General features: G+C 39.7%; 1 protein-coding gene across 5 annotated transcripts in view; it reads left to right on the top strand.

Moving 5' to 3' along the window:
* Positions 1–1,113: 1,113 nt before the first annotated feature.
* Positions 1,114–19,964, top strand: part of OCRL (OCRL inositol polyphosphate-5-phosphatase) — a 66,984-nt gene continuing 48,133 nt past the window's right edge. For 2 of the 5 annotated variants that reach the window (XM_073799329.1, XM_033849192.2), the window contains exons 1-4: positions 1,115–1,329; positions 1,596–1,675; positions 7,214–7,293; positions 9,969–10,007. In XM_073799329.1, coding sequence (XP_073655430.1) covers positions 1,291–1,329; positions 1,596–1,675; positions 7,214–7,293; positions 9,969–10,007 — 238 coding nt within the window. In that variant the 5' untranslated portion in view covers positions 1,115–1,290. Of the gene's footprint in view, positions 1,330–1,595; positions 1,676–2,362; positions 2,477–7,213; positions 7,294–9,968; positions 10,008–19,964 lie in introns of those variants that run through there. The other 3 variants (XM_033849194.2, XM_033849191.2, XM_033849193.2) reach the window with 3 other exon arrangements.

Here is a 19,964-nt window from a genome sequence, read left to right as displayed (position 1 = left end):
AATGATATTCTATTTTCTTCTGAAAGTTGTAAAGATTTGCTTTTCACATTTAGATCTTTATTCCACCAGATATTGATTTTTTTTTCTCTGTGGTGTGAGATAGGGATCTAATTTTATAATTTTCCATGTCGATTATCAATAGTTCCAGCACCATTTAGTGGATAATCCATTTTCCCTCACTGATTTGAAATGTCAAATATGCTGCATAACAACTTTCCATATATGTGTAGATCTGTTTTGGGACTCTGTATTTGGTTCCATTGGTCTGTCTACCTCCATACCACACTGTCTTAATTACTATCGGTTTAAATCAGTCTTGAAATATAGGTCATGGTAGATTCTTGAGCAAATGAATAACACAATTGAAACATTACTCTGGGAAGAATATTCTTATGACTGTCAACAGAGTAAAATGGTCAAAGGTATATCACAAGGGCTTACGCCAAAGTGATGGCAGTTTGAATGGTGAGAAAACAAGGAACCTAAAAGTAATTCCAAAGAACATATTAACAAGATTTGTTGGCTGATTGGCTACAGAGCAATTAGGAGAGAGGAAGCAAGCACATGGCTTTGAAATTTCAAGCCTGGGTCACTGTGTGAAATAACGATGAGTTAGTTTTTTCATCCAATGCTTTGGTAACAATGGGTTATATTAGGCAAGGGATCTGGGCCAGAGATATATATTTGGTCTTTGCCTGCTTAGAGGTGACCTAGAGGGGGACCAAAGAAAGCAAAGGTCTGAGCTTTGGGGATTTTCCCTAGTTAGGTGGTGGAAGGAAGAAGTAGGGGGGGATATCTGAGAGGTATGGTAATCAGTACGGTGCATTCTATTAACCATAACAAGGATTTTTTGAATGGATGACGTAGGTCCTAGTAGCCCCAACACCTTTGAGTTCCCTCATTGGTATGACTGTGCTTTGGTTCTATGGCAATCTTCAAAGTCACCAGAACAAGTCTGTTGTCACAGGCAGCATTGAAAGCGTATCCCTTGCTGGATGTGGGGAAGACGCCCCCGGTCCGACGGGTCTCTCCCTGCAGTTCCGCAGGTTGGCCGCAGGGGGCGGAATCTGCGGCGGCCTGGAAAACTGGCGGGGGCGGGAGGCGCCGCTCTCTCTCGGGTCAGGCTCCCGGCTCCCCGCTCCCGGCTCCTCGCGCCCGGCACCCCGTGCCCGGCACGGAGCCGTTTCTCTAAGGACGTGCAGCCGAAGCGAGGGGGTGTGAGGACGCGGGAGGCAGTGTCGTCGGATCCGCCCGCAGTCCGCAGCCCCGCCGAGCCTGGAAGCTGCCGGGATGGAGCCGCCGCTCCCGCTTGGAGTCCAGCCCCTTGCCGTATCCGCCTGAGAGAAGGGGGGAGGGGAGGCCGCGCGGGGCGGAGGCGGGGGTCCGCGGGACTGCGGATCGCAGCAGAGGGGCGGCTAGGGCCCGGTCAGGACCCGAGGCCGAGCCGAGCGGGGGAGGGGGGCCAGCGCGGGAGGCGCTGTCTCCGACCCTGGGGAGGGAGGGTGGGCTGAGGGGCGGGAGCTTCCCTCCACCCCACACCGCGGGTCCCCTTCCGGGCAGCGCTTCTAGAAGAGACCCTTGACTAGCGCCTGCATACTATCGAGGGTATGGAGATAAAGGGTCCTGTCCGGGAGCCCTGCGCCCTGACCCTAGTCCAGAGGAACGGGCAGTATGAGTAAGTAACCACCTGATACCCACAGAGAAGGGGAGCCTGCCATTACCTCCCAACCCCAAACCGCGACAAGCCACCCACCCTCCTCCCACTGAGGCCGCGCAGGCAACAGGTTCGGGCCCAGGTGTGACGTGCCATTGCTCTAACCACCGAGCTTTGTCCCCAACTTCCAAGCCGGTGGATTGATTGCTCCTGTCCTTGTGGCTCAGTGGAAGGACTCAATGGGCGGGGAAGCAGGAAGCCTGGGTTCTTAGTTCCTGCCCCTGCAACTGACATGGGTTGTGTAATCCTGGGCTAGTCAGTAAAGCTTTCTGGGCCTTAGTGTCCTCATCAGTTTAATAAAAACATTAACTGCTTTAATTTATAGCCTTTGGAGTTTTAACTGGGAGAATAAATGCGAAAGTGGTTTCCAAAAGGTATAAGTACTGTAGAAACGCTTCATTGTTAACCTTACAGAGGTGCCTTTTCTTAAGCTCATTCAGCTGGTTCCTCCAGTCTCACCACCCCCTTATTCCATGTGCTTGGAGGCATATTCATTAATTCAGTAATGGTTTTGTGTAGGCCAGTAACTGCCTCACTTATTGACTTGACAGTTAGAAAAAGTAATGAAATGTGTAGAAATGTAGACAACATTTGACATTTCATCAGGGTGTGTTACCTTCCACTCTGCCTTGCACATAGGAGCTCAGTAAAGACTGTTGACTGATGGATCAAAAGATTTTGATAAGCCATCACTATACTGCTGATCTCCCTTGCCACTAATGCCTCATCTAAAGTATCCCTGATGACCATCACATATCATAGGTAGGTCCCTGTCGCTGTGTGCCCAAGCCACTTCCCCTGGTTGTTCACTGGTTTCTTGACATCAGTGAAGAATTGTTGATCGCTGAAAATTTTTAAATTGTTGATCATTTAAATCCTGCCATCCCCCAACATTGGATTCTGCTTAAAAACAATTTTTCTCAGTCCCTGCTTTTAGATTGTCCAGACTCAGTCTTTATCTATGCTGTCCACTTTACAGAGAAGAAATTCACACTGGCCTAGCCTGCCCTTTTCTGAGGCTCTTGGTGCCACTCTCAACTGGACGTCAACTGGTTCTATGGAGGTAGCTCTTCCCTAGATCCTGCTTGGTCAGTTCTGTTGATGTGATAAATTCATTTTATTTTTCCCAGATTTCATCAAACCCTGGAAGACCAGTTTAATGAAAGTAAATTCAACAGAAAAGTGAATTGAAAAGTGGAACACCACTGCCACTTCCAAAGGCAAGAATAGGGTGGGAAGATGTAAGCCTTGGGCAAATCAGTAAATTTTTTGTGCCTCGGTTTCCTCTTCTTAAAAACAAAATTATAAGGATTAAATAAAATAGCTACATTGTTGAGATGACCACATCCCAGGATCTGGTCCCTTGGTTTGGTAGGTTTGGAACTCTATTCAGCTGATAAGGGAGTGAGCAGCTGGCCTTGAGGTAAATGCCTCATTCTGTCTGGTCTCTTGTACTGGAAGAACTTTTAACCTTGCAGTGGTAGCTCTCCTGATTATTTGTGTCCTCCCCATAGAGAAATCAAATTCTGTATTCCAGTTCTGTAAAACTTAAGGGTATAGCACAACTAACACTCAATGGCTTGATGTGTATCAGGTACTCTTCTAAGCATTTCATGAATTAGTTCATTTAACCCTCATGTGAGGGTTACTGTGAAATTGTAATATCATCATCATCATCCCCCTTTTCTAGATATAGAAATTGAGGTGCAGAGAGGTTAAGTCATTTGTCTGAGTCATTACATTGTCTGAGAAGTTTCTTTTGAAATCATTTATTGGAGACACCTGATACTGTCAAACCATATATATATATATATATATATATATATATATATATATATATATATATATATATATATATCCCTCAAATCCTGGTCTCTTGGGTGCCTTCTCTGACTTGAGTGTCCAGAACTTTTTTACTTTGGGCCTTTTTATCCTAGAACTTGAAGCCTATTGCATTCTTTAGTTCTGTAGTTCCTGCTATCAACCATGGGAGAAATTTACTTGAGAGACTAAAATTACAATTAAAGGTAAGGCTTTTTTGCACACAAGGAATCAAACACTAACATTCATTTTTTCAAGGCAAATGGATTATGATGCCACCTGTTGTTTCATCTTTAACCTTTCTTGAACAAATCGAAGTATTTCCTAGGGATAATGCTGGGTCTGCATTCACAATTTTTTACTCTTTTCTGTTTCCAACTACCAAATTCTGATTTCCATTTTTTTGCCATATACCTATTATTTTTCACCTTTCTGTGTTAAAAGGAATGATTAGATTTAGGTAGAATTTTTATTCTTATTCTTTGCCCTACTCTCTTGTTACAATTTATTTAGTGACTAACATGTAGTAGATATTAAATAAATATTTGTGGAATTAACTTAAATTCCCAGTTTATGTTTTGTGATGGGTATTTTTTTGGGGGGTTGCATTTCTTTTTTAAATTGAGAAATAATTGATGTATAACATTGTATTAGTTTCAGGTGTACAACATAATTACTTGATACTTGTATATATTATGAAATGATCACCACAATAATTCTTGCTAACATTCATCACCACACATAGTCAACAATTTTTTTCTTGTGATGAGAACTTTTTTTTTATAAATTTATTTACTTATTTTTATTTTTGGCTGCATTGGGTCTTCGTTGCTGCGCACAGGCTTTCTCTAGTTGCGGCGAGCAGGGGCTACTCTTCGTTGCGGTGCACAGGCTTCTCATTGCGGTGGCTTCTCTTGTTGCAGAGCATGGGCTCTAGGCACTCAGGCTTTAGTAGTTGTGGCACATGGGCTCAGTAGTTGTGGCACACGGGCTTAGTTGCTCCGTGGCATGTGGGATCTTCCTGGCCCAGGGCTCGAACCTGTGTTTCCTGCATTGGAAGGTGGATTCTTAACCACTGCGCCACCAGTGCAGCCCTGTTGTGATGAGAACCTTTAAGATTTACTCTCTCTCTTTTTTTAAAATAGATCTGTATTGGAGTATAATTGCTTCACAATACCCTGTTAGTTTCTGTTGCACAACAAAGCGAATCAGCCATATGCATACATATGTCCCCATAGCCCCTCCCTGTTGAGCCTCTCTCCCACCCTCCCTATCCTACCACTCTAGGTCATCGCAAAGCACCGGAGCTGATATCCCTGTGCTATGCTGCTGGTTCCCACCAGCCAATTATCTTTTTTTTTTAAACATCTTTATTGGGGTATAATTGCCTTACAATGGTGTGTTAGTTTCTGCTTTATAACAAAGTGAATCAGTTATACATATACATATGTTCCCATATCTCTTTCCTCTTGCATCTCCCTCCCTCCCACCCTCCCTATCCCACCCCTCCAGGCGGTCACTAAGCACCGAGCTGATATCCCTGTGCTGAGCTGATATCCCTGTGCTATGCGTCTGCTTCCCACTAGCTATCTACCTTATGTTTGGTAGTGTCCAGTTATCTTACATTCGGTAGTGTATGTATGTCGATGCTACTCTCACTTCACCCTAGCTTCGCCCTCCCACCCGGTGTCCTCAAGTCCATTTTCTATGTCTGCCTCTTTATTCCTGCCCTGCAACTAGGTCCATAAGATTTATTCGCTTAAAAACTTTTAAATATACAGTACACTGTTATTAAGTATAGTCATCACGCTGTACATTACATCCCCATGACTTGTCTATTTTATAACTGGAAATTTGTACCTTTTGACCCCCTTCACCCATTTCATCCCCCCCACCACCACCTGCCTCTGACAACCACCAATCTGTTCTGTGTCTGTGAGTTTAGTATTTTGGTTTTTGTTTTTCGATTTCACACATAAGCGAGATCATATGGTATTTGTCTTTCTCTGTCTGACTTATTTCACTTAGCATAATGCCCTCAAGGTCCATCCATGTCATTGTCTGTTTTGTGATGGTTTTTAACAATACAATCCAGATGATCTTTACTGCTGATGTTCAACACCATTTGTATACTATGTTACTTGGGAATTATATTGGTTTGTGTTCATTTTCCTCAAAGTAAGCTCTTCCTCCTTGACCCTTGCTTTGTCAATCTTATCTACTTTCTGGTCTCCATCTGGGTTTATAGGATTCTCTGCTTGACTCATGAACTTTGCAGTTTGAAAAGGGTCTGCCCTATATTCTTGTAGTCACCTTAAAATATTAAACCCCTGCAAATTAGGCAAGCAGGATCAGAGCAGAAAGACAGCATCAATACTTTTATTTCCCTTAGTCCTGTCTAAGCAGTTCCTTTCCCCAAGTTAACTCCTTCAAAGTTAACACATTTGAAAAAAATTTCAAAAAGCTAAAACGATAAGCCTCCCCAAAAGACAACAAAATGGAAATCAAACCTTTCAGAACAATGCCTTCTAATATCACATGTTGAAAAGGTGTATTTAGAAATTCATCTGTTTATAGCTTAATTAAATGTTTGTTTATTCAACCAATATTTATTGAGCATCTATTAGGTAGGTGACAAAACTGAATATGATAGGGTCTTTGCTTTCAAGGAGCTCAAATCTGAGGGAAATAAATGTAACTATAACAGAGTGTGTTAAGTGCTCTAATTGAGGGGCAGGCAAAGGGCATGAGGCCAAGTTTCACAGAGGAGGTGATAGTTGAGCTAGGTCTCAGGAACAAAAGAAGAGAGTTCCTGGCAAAAAGAACCACTTGAAGAGTGATTTGGGGGGAAGGTAGGAGATGTTCAGAATGGCCATTTACCAGTAGGTTATACCTTGACTGTGGGCCACTAAGAATAAGTAGTAAATGAAAATTAGTATTTCAGGAGTACATAGGAATTTAGAAATCTTGCATTTCATACTGGGGGGCCAAGTTCAGTCATGCTTACCAGAAGTACTATCATAAAATTAGAAACCATGGGAAAAACACAAGGGATGTAAAGGCAATCTGGTTGTGATATCTGCTACCTTATTGGTCACTGGGATTATTTTGACTGATTCAGCTGGCTGGGCACCTCCTCTTACTTCTCCATGAACCTGTATATTTGTTTGAAGAGATAGAATCATTCTTTGATAAAAGCCATGGGAATATAACCAGAAAGCTAATTGATGAAATTTATAATACATTTATTCAACAAACTTGAGTGACTACTATGTGCCAGGTACTGTACTAGGTGCTAGAAATACTATGGTGAAAAGACAGCCATAGTCCCTGCCCTCATGGACTTCACACCTAGCTATTAGTTCTTGTCTCTGGTATGCGTAATCTGAAGGTGTGTGCACTGTAATTCATGCTCTTAAGTTTGTAAACTGTTTTTAGGACATAGACTACTTTATGTTCTCTATGGTATAGAACTGTGGGTATTCAGATACTGATCACCACTAATATGCTTTTAGACCTAAAGCAATATCATCATGATACTCAGATCCAGGGAACAAGATACAGCAAGTCTAATAAATACAGACTAGATTTGTATAACAACACAGCAATGTATTTTGTCGTTAAATGTTTTTTGAGTTTTTCAGTAGCTATTCGTTGATGCATTCTTCTGTTTCCTAGGCTAATAATCCGGTTGCACAAGAAGGAACAGCATGTTCAAGATATCATTCCTATAAATAGCCACTTTAGATGTGTTCAAGGTACTAGCTTTAATTGCTTAGCTAGTTTTATAATGTTTTTCCTTGGTCATTATTGCTTTGTATAATACCATACATATTTAAATTTGTCACTGCACATAAAATGAAATGTATTACACTCTGTGCAAAAAGATAACATTATTCATCTACCATTGAGAAGATGATAAATGCTTTGTTTAAGAACCCTGAAGGATTATATTGAAATATATATATTCTTACCTGCTACCCTGGCTGGGGTTAGAGATATATGTAGTCTGTTACCTATGTAGGTAGTCTTTTATGCTGATGAACCTATATGTGGATTTAAATCACATTCTTGGGTTTAACTGATACACTGCTCATTGTAAAGTATCAAGGTCACTTGAATTCACATGCATTCAGCACTTTCTCCCCACACTATTTGAAATTAAAACATTTGGCAACAAGCCTTGCCAGATTGTAATACCTTACACTCAATTGTGCTGATTCTCAAACCTTTGCATTGGTGAATCATAAGAAAATCGACTCTGGGGAGGAAATATTTGGCTTCCTGCCTTCGAATTTGGGGAAAGAGAACAGAAAATCTGTTATTTCATCTGCTACAATGAGACTCAAAAATTGGGAGGTTTGTGTAGGAGGTGTTGCTTCTGTCATTTCACATTGCTCTAGAAAGGAAATAGATTATTAGAGAACAAATGCATTGTGTTTCCAGTGGGTTCATTGGCTTCATCAGACAGGCATTCTGTGTCAGCTGTAGCTTCTTGGAAAACTTGAATCCTACCTTGCATGGCTTCTTTCTTAAACTACTTTCAACTTTTTTTTATCACCAAACTAATATATATATATACTGTAAAAGGTTTGGAAAGAACAGAAAATTATAAAGGAAATAAGTAAATTCACATCCTTCAGAGATAAACACCTAACATTTTCCTTTTTTCTACACCTGCAACTTTTAGGGTGGGTTGGACTCATTCTGTATGTAGATTTTTGTCTGTTCCACATGCCATCATATTATAAGTGCTTTTTCATGCTATTAATAGCTGTATACTATTCCATTTTATGAATGGCCTATACTGTAGTTATTCCCGGTGTTTGACATTCAGGTTATTTTTTGTTAGTATAAATAAGTAATGAATCTTCCTGCATGTCTCTTATTTCCTTAGGAATTATCTCTGTAAGTAGAAATACTAAGTGGGCATGACCTTTTAAGAGAGCATGTATTAAGAATTAAAAATACCCACAGTGAATAGAATACACATTGTATAGAAGAATGAAGTCTTTTATTTAGCCATTTAGCCTGTCCTGTGTGAGAGAGACATATTGAACGAGGCACCTGCATGCTATAGTAAGTTACTGTGGTCACCTCACTTTTCATAGTATAGTACCCTTTGTTACATGCTCAGCCCTTTAAGGAGGAGAAAAGCCAAAGAACATGACGTTAGTATCCTATTAACTCTATACCTTTTTGTGCTATCAGTACTTCTAGAGTCTTGTTTACCCTGTTTCTCTTAGTCTTATTTTTAATAAGAAATAGATGGCAGGTTGCTAGATTGGAATCTAGGAAAATATGTGTGCACACACACAGTAGTTCCGCATGACAAAAGGAACGGTTACCTCCTTGAGTTTTCACATCCTTTGTTTCCCAGCCTGTACATCTATTTTGAAAAGTCTCTAAGTACTTCGATTTTAAAGAATTAAAGTTATCAAAGAGCAGTTGTGAACATGTAATACCTATGCCCTGATGCACTGTTTTCCCTTGCTTCATTCATCATGCTAGTAAAAGTATCAAGACTATTCTCTAATATTAGACAACTTAGGTAATTATCAGTTGCTTCTGTTGCACCTGAGTAATGGAGCCACATATACAATCCAGGCTAGTGAGGGAACTAGAAAAGGCTGAGCCTACTACATTTGGCCAAGGTAGATCCAAACGAATCCCAAGGAGTCAGTACCCAGAGTTTAACTAGCCAGGAGGGTCGGGCAGATGCCGTTGGCCAAATCCAGGGAAGTCAGAGAGGAAGAGATGGGTTGGGTCTAGACACTAGAGGTAAGGAAGGAAGTCCAGGTGAGCCATAGAGAGGAAAGAGGACTCTGAACTTGGAGACTGTTCTTTGGCCCATTTTATACTTCCGTGTTGGGTGTGGTAAGCCTTGGATCCACAAGTGTTAATGGTAGACTGAAGATAAAGAACTTCAAGTATTCTCCGCTCCTGTATGGGACAGGGGTGGAGGTAATGAGGTCCCTGGGAAATTTTCAGAGACTAGATTTGAGTTAAGAAGGTAATTCACCTTTAGGCCTTTGGGGTCACTTTCTCGGCTTTTTATAAGAATTATCTAAGTGATACAGTTAGATTATATTAAGTTAGTGTGTTATAGTTGAGGGGAATTAAACACCTTCACTTGGATTAACATGTTATATTCCCTACTATTGTCATTGCTTGATTTGCTTTGAGGCATTCCATGTGGTTACTTGTTCAGTTAATTTTTCTTTTAGTTGAATTGCTCATAGTCTTTAGAACGTAGTGCTGTTAAAATCCCCTTTAAAAATGCTAAACAAAAAAGCAAAGGATTTTTATAATGTGTTCTAAAACCTAGGAGTGGTGATTGAGAGAAGTAGTTATTTAGTTAGGTGTATACTTCTTTTGGTTGAAATGAATGGTTTTCTCTTCCCTGATTCTGTTCTTTCTTCTTTTCCTTCAGAAGCAGAAGAAACTCTTTTGATTGACATAGCTTCAAACAGTAAGTATCTTTCTGAATGGAGTTGATTTTCATTCAACAAATATTTACTTGAATACCTACTGTATTTAAGACACCTTTTTTGCACAACTTTTATCTTACCATTTTATCCTGTATTCTCCATTTTCTTAAGGCAGCCATACAAATTAGCATTACCTCCCAAAAACATTTAGCCTAAGCTTAAGTGAAAGCAGGTGGCTGGCAAGAATCTTTAAAAAGTTGAAAATATGATCTGCTTTTCTAATGCTGAACTTCTTTGAACTACCAGTATTGTTGCTATCAGTTAAGTCATTACTGTGGAATTGAAAATTGTAGGAGGGGCCAGAAAGTGTTTAAAGCACATAAGGTTTATGAGTGTTTTTTTCAACTGCTGTTATGTTTTAAGCTTTTCTCCCCCCATCCATTTTTTATTTTTGCATGTTAAATCATAATGTTTTCCTTTGTTTGTTATATTATTTGGGGAGACTACAGAGTCCCTCTTGTACCAGGGATACCTTTTTTTTTTCTTAAAATAATTTTGGTCTTTTATTTAAGCCCATCCTCTCAAGGCATTTCTTTATCAGCGAGAACATGGTCTTCCTTCTCACTGTTTCTGTTCTCTCATTTTTATCTGTTTGAAGCAAATCATCACTGACTTTCTGTGCAAGCTGTTCTCCATTTATCATCTAAAATTGTACTCTGTTAACATAGGGAGGAGAAAATGGGCACTTGAAAGCTACTGTATCTACTCTGTCTTTGCTGTGGGAAAGAGTATATGACCACATGAATCTAAATCAAATGGGTTACCTTATCTCTTGGCTGAGTCCTTGGATGAGTGGGGCTTGGCCCTTAGCTTGGGACTATCAGTTTATACATAATTTTGCTTAGACACAGTCCCTGTCCTTGGCACTATTATTTTGTATTGCGAAGTTTAGATAGACTTTTTCTGGTTTGGGTTTATTAATTCTTTCTTTTGGTCATAGATTTTGGAAGTCTTAAGGGTTGATCCTGAAAGGCTGAGCACTTCCAGCTTCTAGCTTCTACTGCAGATATCCAAGAGAGCAAATAACTTAATAGCTATGTCTTATTGTACAGAAAAAGCAGAAGGCAAGAACAGCACTAATAAAGCAAAATTTGAGCAAAGTTTGTTCAGCAGTGACTGACATTGCTGCTGAAATTAGATACCTAAATGTCCTGTTCTTAGTGTGGAAATAGGTATTTGATCCAAAGCTGAAAAGTTAAACTGAGCTGTGCCTTTACAGGTAATACATCCTCATTATGTACAATTTGGAAAATTCAGAAAAGTTTGGAGTATCAAATTAAAATTATGCTCCTGAGACTTAGAGATCACCACTGTAATTAACATTTTTATGTATCTCCTTCCAGTCTTTTATTTATATTTTTACATAGTTGGAATCCTCATATGTAGTTTTTATCCTGCATTTTCATTTAACAGTATATTGTGACCTTTTCTCATGTCATTTAAAATTATTTAAAAACATGATTTTTTTTCTTTTTTTTTAGTATTAGTTATTTTATTTGTTTGGTTTTTTATACTGCAGGTTCTTATTAGTCATCAATTTTATACACATCAGTGTCAAGCCCAATCACCCAATTCAGCACACCACCATCCCCACCCCACCGCGGTTTTCCCCCGTTGGTGTCCATACGTCCATTCTCTACATCTGTATCTCAACTTCTGCCTTGCAAATCGATTCATCTGTACCATGTTTCTAGGTTCCACATACATGCATTAATATACGATATTTGTTTTTTGCTTTCTGACTTACTTCACCCTGTATGACAGTCTCTAGATCCGTCCACGTCTCAACAAATGACTCAATTTTGTTCCTTTCTATGGCTGAGTAATAGTCCATTGTATATATGTACAACAACTTCTTTATCCATTCGTCTGTCGATGGGCATTTAGGTTGCTTCCATGACCTGGCTATTGTAAATAGTGCTGCAATGAACATTGCGGTGCATGTGTCTTTTTGAATTATGGTTTTCTCTGGGTATATGCCCAGTAGTGGGATTGCTGGATCATATGGTCATTCTATTTTTAGTTTTTTAAGGAACCTCCATACTGTTCTCCATAGTGGCTGTATCAATTTACATTCCCACCAACAGTGCAAGAGGGTTCCCTTTTCTCCACACCCTCTCCAGCATTTGTTGTTTGTAGATTTTCTGATGATGCCCATTCTAACTGGTGTGAGATGATACCTCATTGTAGTTTTGATTTGCATTTCTCTAATAATTAGTGATGTTGAGCAGCTTTTCATGTGCTTCTTGGCCATCTGTATGTCTCCTTTGGAGAAATGTCTATTTAGGTCTTCTGCCCATTTTGGATTGGGTTGTTTGTTTTTTTACTATTGAGCTGCATGAGCTGTTTATATATTTTGGAGATTAATCCTTTGTCCATTGATTCGTTTGCAAATATTTTCTCCCATTCTGAGGGTTATCTTTTAGTCTTGTTTATGGTTTCCTTTGCTGTGCAAAAGCTTTGAAGTTTCATTAGGTCCCATTTATTTATTTTTGTTTTTATTTCCATTACTCTAGGAGGTGGACCAAAAAAAATGTTGCTGTGATTTATGTCAAAGAGTGTTCTTCCTCTGTTTTCCTCTAAGAGTTTTATAGTGTCTGTTCTTACATTTAGGTCTCTAATCCATTTTGAGTGTATTTTTGTGTATGGTGTTAGGGAGTGTTATAATTTCATTCTTTTACATGTAGCTGTCATGTTTTCCCAGTACCACTTAGTGAAGAGACTGTCTTTTCTCCATTGTATATCCTTGCCTCCTTTGTCATAGATTAGTTGACCATAGGTGTGTGGATTTATCTCTGGGCTTTCTATCCTGTTCCATTGATCTATATTTCTGTTTTTGTGCCAGTACCATATTGTCTTGATTACTGTAGCTTTGTAGTATAGTCTGAAGTCAGGCTGTCTGATTCCTCCAGCTCCGTTTTTTTCCCTCAAGACTACTTTTGCTATTCAGGGTCTTTTGTGTCTCCATACAAATTTTAAGATGATTTGTTTTAGTTCCGTAAAAAATGCCATTGGTAATTTGATAGGGATTGCATTGAATCTGTAGATTGCTTTGGGTAGTATAGTCATTTTCACAATATTGATTCTTCTAATCGAAGAACATGGTATATCTCTCCATCTGTTGGTATCATCTTTAAGTTCTTTCATCAGTGTCTTATAGTTTTCTGCATACAGGTCTTTTGTCTCCCTAGGTAGGTTTATTCCTAGGTGTTTTATTCTTTTTGTTGCAATGGTAAATGGGAGTGTTGCCATAATTTCTCTTTCAGATTTTTCATCATTAGTGTATAGGAATGCAAGAGATTTCTGTGCATTAATTTTGTATCCTGCAACTTTACCAAATTCATTGATTAGCTCTAGTAGTTTTCTGGTGGCATTTTTAGGATTCTCTATGTATAGTATCATGCCATCTGCAACCAGTGACAGTTTTACTTCTTTTCCAATTTGTATTCCTTTTATTTCTTTTTCTTCTCTGATTGCCGTGGCTAGGACTTCCAAAACTATGTTGAATAATAGTGGTGAGAGTGGACATCCTTGTCTCGTTCCTGATCTTAGAGGAAATGCTTTCAGTTTTTCACCATTGAGAATGATGTTTGCTGTGGGTTTGTCGTATATGGGCTTTATTATGTTGAGGTAGGTTCCCTCTATGCCCACTTTCTGGAGAGTTTTTATCATAAATGGGTGTTGAATTTTGTCAAAAGCTTTTCCTGCATCTATTTGAGATGATCATGGTCTTTATTCTTCAGTTTGTTAGTATGGTGTATCACATTGATTGATTTGCATATATTGAAGAATCCTTGCATCCCTGGAATAAATCCCACTTGATCGTGGTGTATGATCCTTTTAAAGTGTTGTTGGATTCTGTTTGCTAGTATTTTGTTGAGGATTTTTGCATCTATATTCAGCAGTGATATTGGTCTGTAATTTTCTTTTTTTGTAGGATTTTTGTCTGGTTTTGGTATCAGGGTGATGGTGGCCTCATAGAATGAGTTTGGGAGTGTTCCTTCCTCTGCAGTTTTTTGGAAGAGTTTGAGAAGGATGGGTGTTACCTCTTCTCTAAATGTTTGATAGAATTCACCTGTGAAGCCATCTGGTCCTGGACTTTTGTTTATTGGAAGATTTTTAATCACAGTTTCAACTTCATTACTTGTGATTGGTCTGCTCATATTTTCTGTTTCTTCCTGGTTCAGTCTTGGAAGGTTATACCTTTCTAAGAATTTGTCCATTTCTTCCAGGTTGTCCATTTTATTGGCATAGAGTTGCTTGTAGTAGTCTCTTAGGACGCTTTGTATTTCTGCGGTGTCTGTTGTAACGTCTCCTTTTTCCTTTCTAATTTTATTGATTGGAGTCCTCCCTCTTTTTCTTGATGAGTCTGGCTAATGGTTTATCAAGTTTGTTTATCTTCTCAAAGAAACAGCTTTTAGTTTTATTGATCTTTGCTATTGTTTTCTTTGTTTCTATTTCATTTATTTCTGCTCTGATCTTTATGATTTCTTTCCTTCTGCTAACTTTGGGTTTTGCTTGTTCTTCTTTCTCTAGTTCCTTTAGGTGTGAGTTTAGATTGTTTACTTTAGATTTTTCTTGTTTCTTGAGGTAGGCTTGTATAGCTATAAAATTCCCTCTTAGAACTGCTTTTGCTGTATCCCATAGGTTTTGGATTGTCGTGTTTTCATTGTCATTTGTCTCTAGGTAGGTTTTGATTTCCTCTTTGATTTCTTCAGTGATCTCTTGGTCATTTAGTAACGTATTGTTTAGCCTCCATGTGTTTGTGTTTTTTACGGTTTTTCCCCTGTAATTCATTTCTAGTCTCATAGCTTTGTGGTCAGAAAAGATGCTTGATATGATTTCAGTTTTCTTAAATTTACTGAGGCTTGATTTGTGACCCAAGATGTGATCTATCCAGGAGAATGTTCCGTGCGCACTTGAGAAGAAAGTGTAATCTGCTGTTTTTGGATGGAATGTCCTATAAATATCAATTAAATCTATCTGGTCTATTGTGTCATTTAAAGCTTGTGTTTCGTTATTAATTTTCTGTTTGGATGATCTGTCCATTGGTGTAAGTGAGGTGTTCAAGTCCCCCACTATTATTGTGTTACTGTCAGTTTCCTCTTTGATAGCTGTTAGCAGTTGCCTTATGTATTGCGGTGCTCCTGTGTTGGGTGCATATATATTTATAATTGTTATATCTTCTTCTTGGATTGATCCCTTGACCATTATGTAGTGTTCTTCCTTGTCTCTTGTAACATTCTTTATTTTAAAGTCTATTTTATCCGATATGAGTATTGCTACTCCAGCTTTCTTTTGATTTCCATTTGCATGGAATATCTTTTTCCAACCCCTCACTTTCAGTCTGTATGTTTCTCTAGGTCTGAAGTGAGTCTCTTATAGACAGCATATATATGGGTCTTGTTTTTGTATCCATTCAGTGAGTCTGTGTCTTTGGGTTGGAGCATTTAATCCATTCACGTTTAAGGTAATTATCAATATGTATGTTCCTATGACCATTTTCTTAATTGTTTTGGGTTTGTTTTTGTAGGTCCCTTTCTTCTCTTGTGTTTCCCACTTAGAGAAGTTCCTTTAGCATTTGTTGTAGAGCTGGTTTGGTGGTGCTGAATTCTCTTAGCTTTTGCTTGTCTGTAAAGCTTTTGATTTCTCCATCAAATCTGAATGAGATCCTTGCCGGGTAGAGTAATCTTGGTTGTAGGTTCTTCCCTTTCATTGCTTTAAGTATATCATGCCGCTCCCTTCTGGCTTGTAGAGTTTCTGCAGAGAAATCAGCCGTTAACCTTATGGGAGTTCCCTTGTATGTTATTTGTCGTTTTTCCCTTGCGCTTTGACTAATTTTTCTTTGTCTTTAATTTTTGCCAATTTGATTACTATGTGTTTCTGTGTGTTTCTCTTTGGGTTTATCCTGTATTGGACTCGCTGCACTTCCTGGACCTGTGTGGCCATTTCCTTTCCCATGTTAGGGAAGTTTTCGGCTATAATCTCTTCAAATATTTTCTCGGGTCCTTTCTCTCTCTCTTCTCCTTCTGGGACCCCTATAATGCGAATGTTCTTGCGTCTCATGTTGTCTTAGAGGTCTCTTAGGCTGTCTTCATTTCTTTTCATTCTTTTTTCTTTAGTCTGTTCCGCAGCAGTGAATTCCACCATTCTGTCTTTCCGGTCACTTATCCGTTCTTCTGCCTCAGTTATTCTGCTATTGATTCCTTCTAGTGTAGCTTTCATCTCAGTTATTGTGGTGTTCATCTCTGGTCTTTAATTCTTCTAGATGTTTGTTCTTTTATTCTTCTAAGTCTTTGTTAAACATTTCTTGCATCTTCTCCATCTTTGCCTCCATTCTTTTTCCGAGGTCCTGGATCATCTTCACTATCATTATTCTGAATTCTTTTTCTGGAAGGTTGCCTATCTCCACTTCATTTAGTTGTTTTTCTGGGGTTTTATCTTGTTCCTTCATCTGGTATATAGCCCTCTGCCTTTTCATCTTGTCTGTCTTCCTGTGAATGTGGTTTTTGTTCCACAGGCTGCAGGATTGTAGCTCTTCTTGCTTCTGCTGTCTGCCGTCTGGTGGATGAGGCTATCTAAGAGGCTTGATGGGAGGGACTGGTGGTGGGTAGAGCTGACTGTTGCTCTGGTGGGCAGAGCTCAGTAAAACTTTAATCCACTTGACTGTTGATGGGTGGGGCTGGGTTCCCTCCCTGTTGGTTGTTTGGCCTGAGGCAACCCAACACTGGAGCCTACCTGGGCTCTTTGGTGGGGCTAATGACAGATTCTGGGAGGGCTCACACCAACGAGTACTTCCTAGTACTTCTGCTTCCAGTGTCCTTGTCCCCACGGTGAAACAGAGCCACCCCCCGCCTCTGCAGGAGACCCTCCAACACTAGCAGGTAGGTCTGGTTCAGTCCCCCCCGGGGTCACTGCTCCTTCCCCTGGGTCCCGATGCGCACACTACTTTGTGTGTGCCCTCCAAGAGTGGAGTCTCTGTTTCCCCCAGTCCTGTCGAAGTCCTGCAGTCAAATCCCACTAGGCTTCAAAGTCTGATTCTCTAGGAATTCCTCCTCCCATTGCCGGACCCCCAGGTTGGGAAGCCTGACGTGGGGCTCAGAACCTTCACTCCGGTGGGTGGACTTCTGTGGTATAATTGTTCGCCAGTCTGTGAGTCACCCACCCACCAGTTATGGGATTTGATTTTACTGTGATTGTGCCCCTCCTACCGTCTCATTGTGGCTTCTCCTTTGTCTTTGGATGTGGGGTATCTTTTTTGGTGAGTTCCAGTGTCTTCCTGTCGATGATTGTCTGGCAGCTAGTTGTGATTCTGGTGTTCCCGCAAGAGGGAGTGAGAGCTCGTCCTTCTACTCCGCCATCTTGTTTCCTCCAAAAACATGATTTTTAATGGCTAATATTTCACCATAGATATGCACCAAATTTTATTAAATTAACTCCTTTATAAAATTAAGTCACTGTCAAGGAACATGGTATATCTATCTCTACTTACTCAGTTTCTCTTTATATCTCTCAGTAACATTTTGTGGTTTCTTCATAGCTATGATACATTTGTAGGTTAACTGTTTTTTGATGGATTTTATTTGTTTGCTGCTATTGTCAGTGGAACCTTTTTTCTCTTATCTTCTAATTGCTTATTACTACTATACAGAGCAGCTGTTGAATTTTAGATATTTACCTTTTATCCAGCCACTTTACAGAAATTTATTTTTATTTTGGGGGGGCTGTTTATTTTCTTTTTTGGTTTTGATAGACAGCCCTAGTCATCTGCAAGTAGTAGTTTTGTCTCTTTCTAGTAGCTATAACTATTAGTTTTGCTTCATGTCTCATTACACCAACAAGAATTTGGAGATCAACGTTAAATAATGATGATGATTTATGTTTAGGTCCTGGTCTCAGTGAGAATGCCTCAAGTGGTGCTTCACTGTTGAGGATGTTGTTGCCTGTTGATTTGATAGGGTTTTTTAAAACCATGTTAAGAAACTGCATTTATTTCAAGTTTGTGTGGTTTTTAAAATGGTGAATGTATATTGAATTTTATCAAACGTCTTTTGTATTTATAGAGATAGTTATATTGTTCTTCCTTATTTGACCTATTGATGGACTGTATTACACTAATTCCCTAATATTAAACCCTCTTTTATTCATTATTCAACAAATATTTGTCGAGTGCCTTCTATTTGCCAGGCACTATTCTAAGTGCTGCACAATCAGTAGAGAACAGCATAGGTAAGGTTGCTCCTCCAGCCTTGGTTCTTGCTTCTGTGCTGTTTGATGCTAGTGTCACGTAGATGCCTATAACCCATTAATGCATTCCATAAACATGTGAATACCTTTCATGTGCCAGGCGCTGTGTTCTGGGGATATAGCAGAAAGCAATGTAGTCATGGTACTTCATGAAACTTAGTGAAGGAAACAGAATTTAAACTGATAAGGTATAGTCGTATCATTGCAGGGGGGTTTTTTGGTTTGTTTTGGTGGGGTTATTTTGGCCACACCGCGTGGTTTGTGGGATTTCAGTTTCCTGACCAGGGATCAAACCCAGGCCCTCTGCAGTGGAAGCCCAGGATCCTAATCACTGGACTGCCAGGGAATTGCCCATAATTGCAGTTTTGATAAATGCTATCAAGGAGAAATACAGAGAGTTTATAAGAGTGCTAACTAAATTAGGCAGGGTACTCAGGGAAGGCCTCTTTGAAGAAGTGACATTTAAATTGAGACCAGAGGGGATAAGTAAGAGACAGGTGAAAATGGGGAAGAGTATTCCAGGTAAAAGGAACTGCATGTGAAAAGGCCCCAATTTGGGAAGTAGTTTGACACTTTCTTTGAAATGAAAGAAGGCCAGGATGCCTGAAAGAAGGCTCAGGCACACGGTAGGACAGGCTAGGACCAGATCCAGTAGGGTCTCGTAAGCCATGATAAGGAATCTGGATTTACAGATTTCTAAAAATTGAAAGAATATGAAGGATTTTATGCCTATGTTTGGGTGCCAGTTAGGAGCCTCCTTCAGTAGTTTAAGCTAGAGAGTAAGAATGGAGAGAAGTGGACAGATCTGATAAATGTTTTTGGAGGTTAAATCAACAGAGGTTGGTGTGGGTGCAGGGGGTGAGCAGAAGTGTCAAGGATGAATCCGAGATTTCTGGCATGAATGTGGATGGTGGTACCATTTGCAGAAATAAGAACGTTGCAGGAGGAATGAGTTTTCCTGGGGTAGGGGTCACGAATTCAGTTTTAGCTATGTTTACTTTGAGACATCTGAGTGTAGGTGATAAATTGTCAGTTGAATGTATGCATCTGAAGCTCAGAAGTAAAGTCTGGGTCTCTAGCACATAGAGGGTATTTGAAACCATGAGAGATGATGTGACTGTATATAGAGCTGTGCTCTCAGATACCATAGCCACTAGTCATATGTGCCTATTTAAATTAGTTAGAACGAAATTAGAAAATCAGTTTCTCAGTTCCTCAGCACTCCTCAAGTACTCCTTAGCCACATGGGGTCATTGGCTACCATATTGGACAGTGCAGTTAAAGAACATGTCCATCATCACAGAAAGTCCTATTGGACAGTGCTGATACACAGTGAGAAAAAGGTTTAAGATTGAACTCACTCTACTTTTTAAAGTTCAGATAGAGGAGGAGATGCTTCAAAGGGCACTTAAAATTAGTGACCAAAGAGAGAGATAAACTAGATGAGCATGGTGTCATAGAAGCCTTTGGAAGAGACTGTTTCAAGGAGGGGTCAAGTGTTGATTTCTGCTGCTAGGTCTGATAAGATGACTGAAGAGTATCCATTGGATTTAGCACTATGGAGATCATTGGTGACCTTAACAAAGCAATTTCAGAGGGGTGGTAGGAGCCAAAGTCATATTGGAGTGGATTAAAGAGAGAAATGGCAGGTGAGCAGGTAGCAACTGTGTGTCTTTTAAAGCTTGACTGCA

This window comes from Tursiops truncatus, chromosome X (genome assembly GCF_011762595.2).
Source record: "Tursiops truncatus isolate mTurTru1 chromosome X, mTurTru1.mat.Y, whole genome shotgun sequence".
In the NCBI taxonomy this organism is placed as follows: domain Eukaryota; kingdom Metazoa; phylum Chordata; class Mammalia; order Artiodactyla; family Delphinidae; genus Tursiops; species Tursiops truncatus.
The sequence above is the reverse complement of the archived record's forward strand: the minus strand, read 5'-3'. Positions and strand labels throughout refer to the sequence as shown.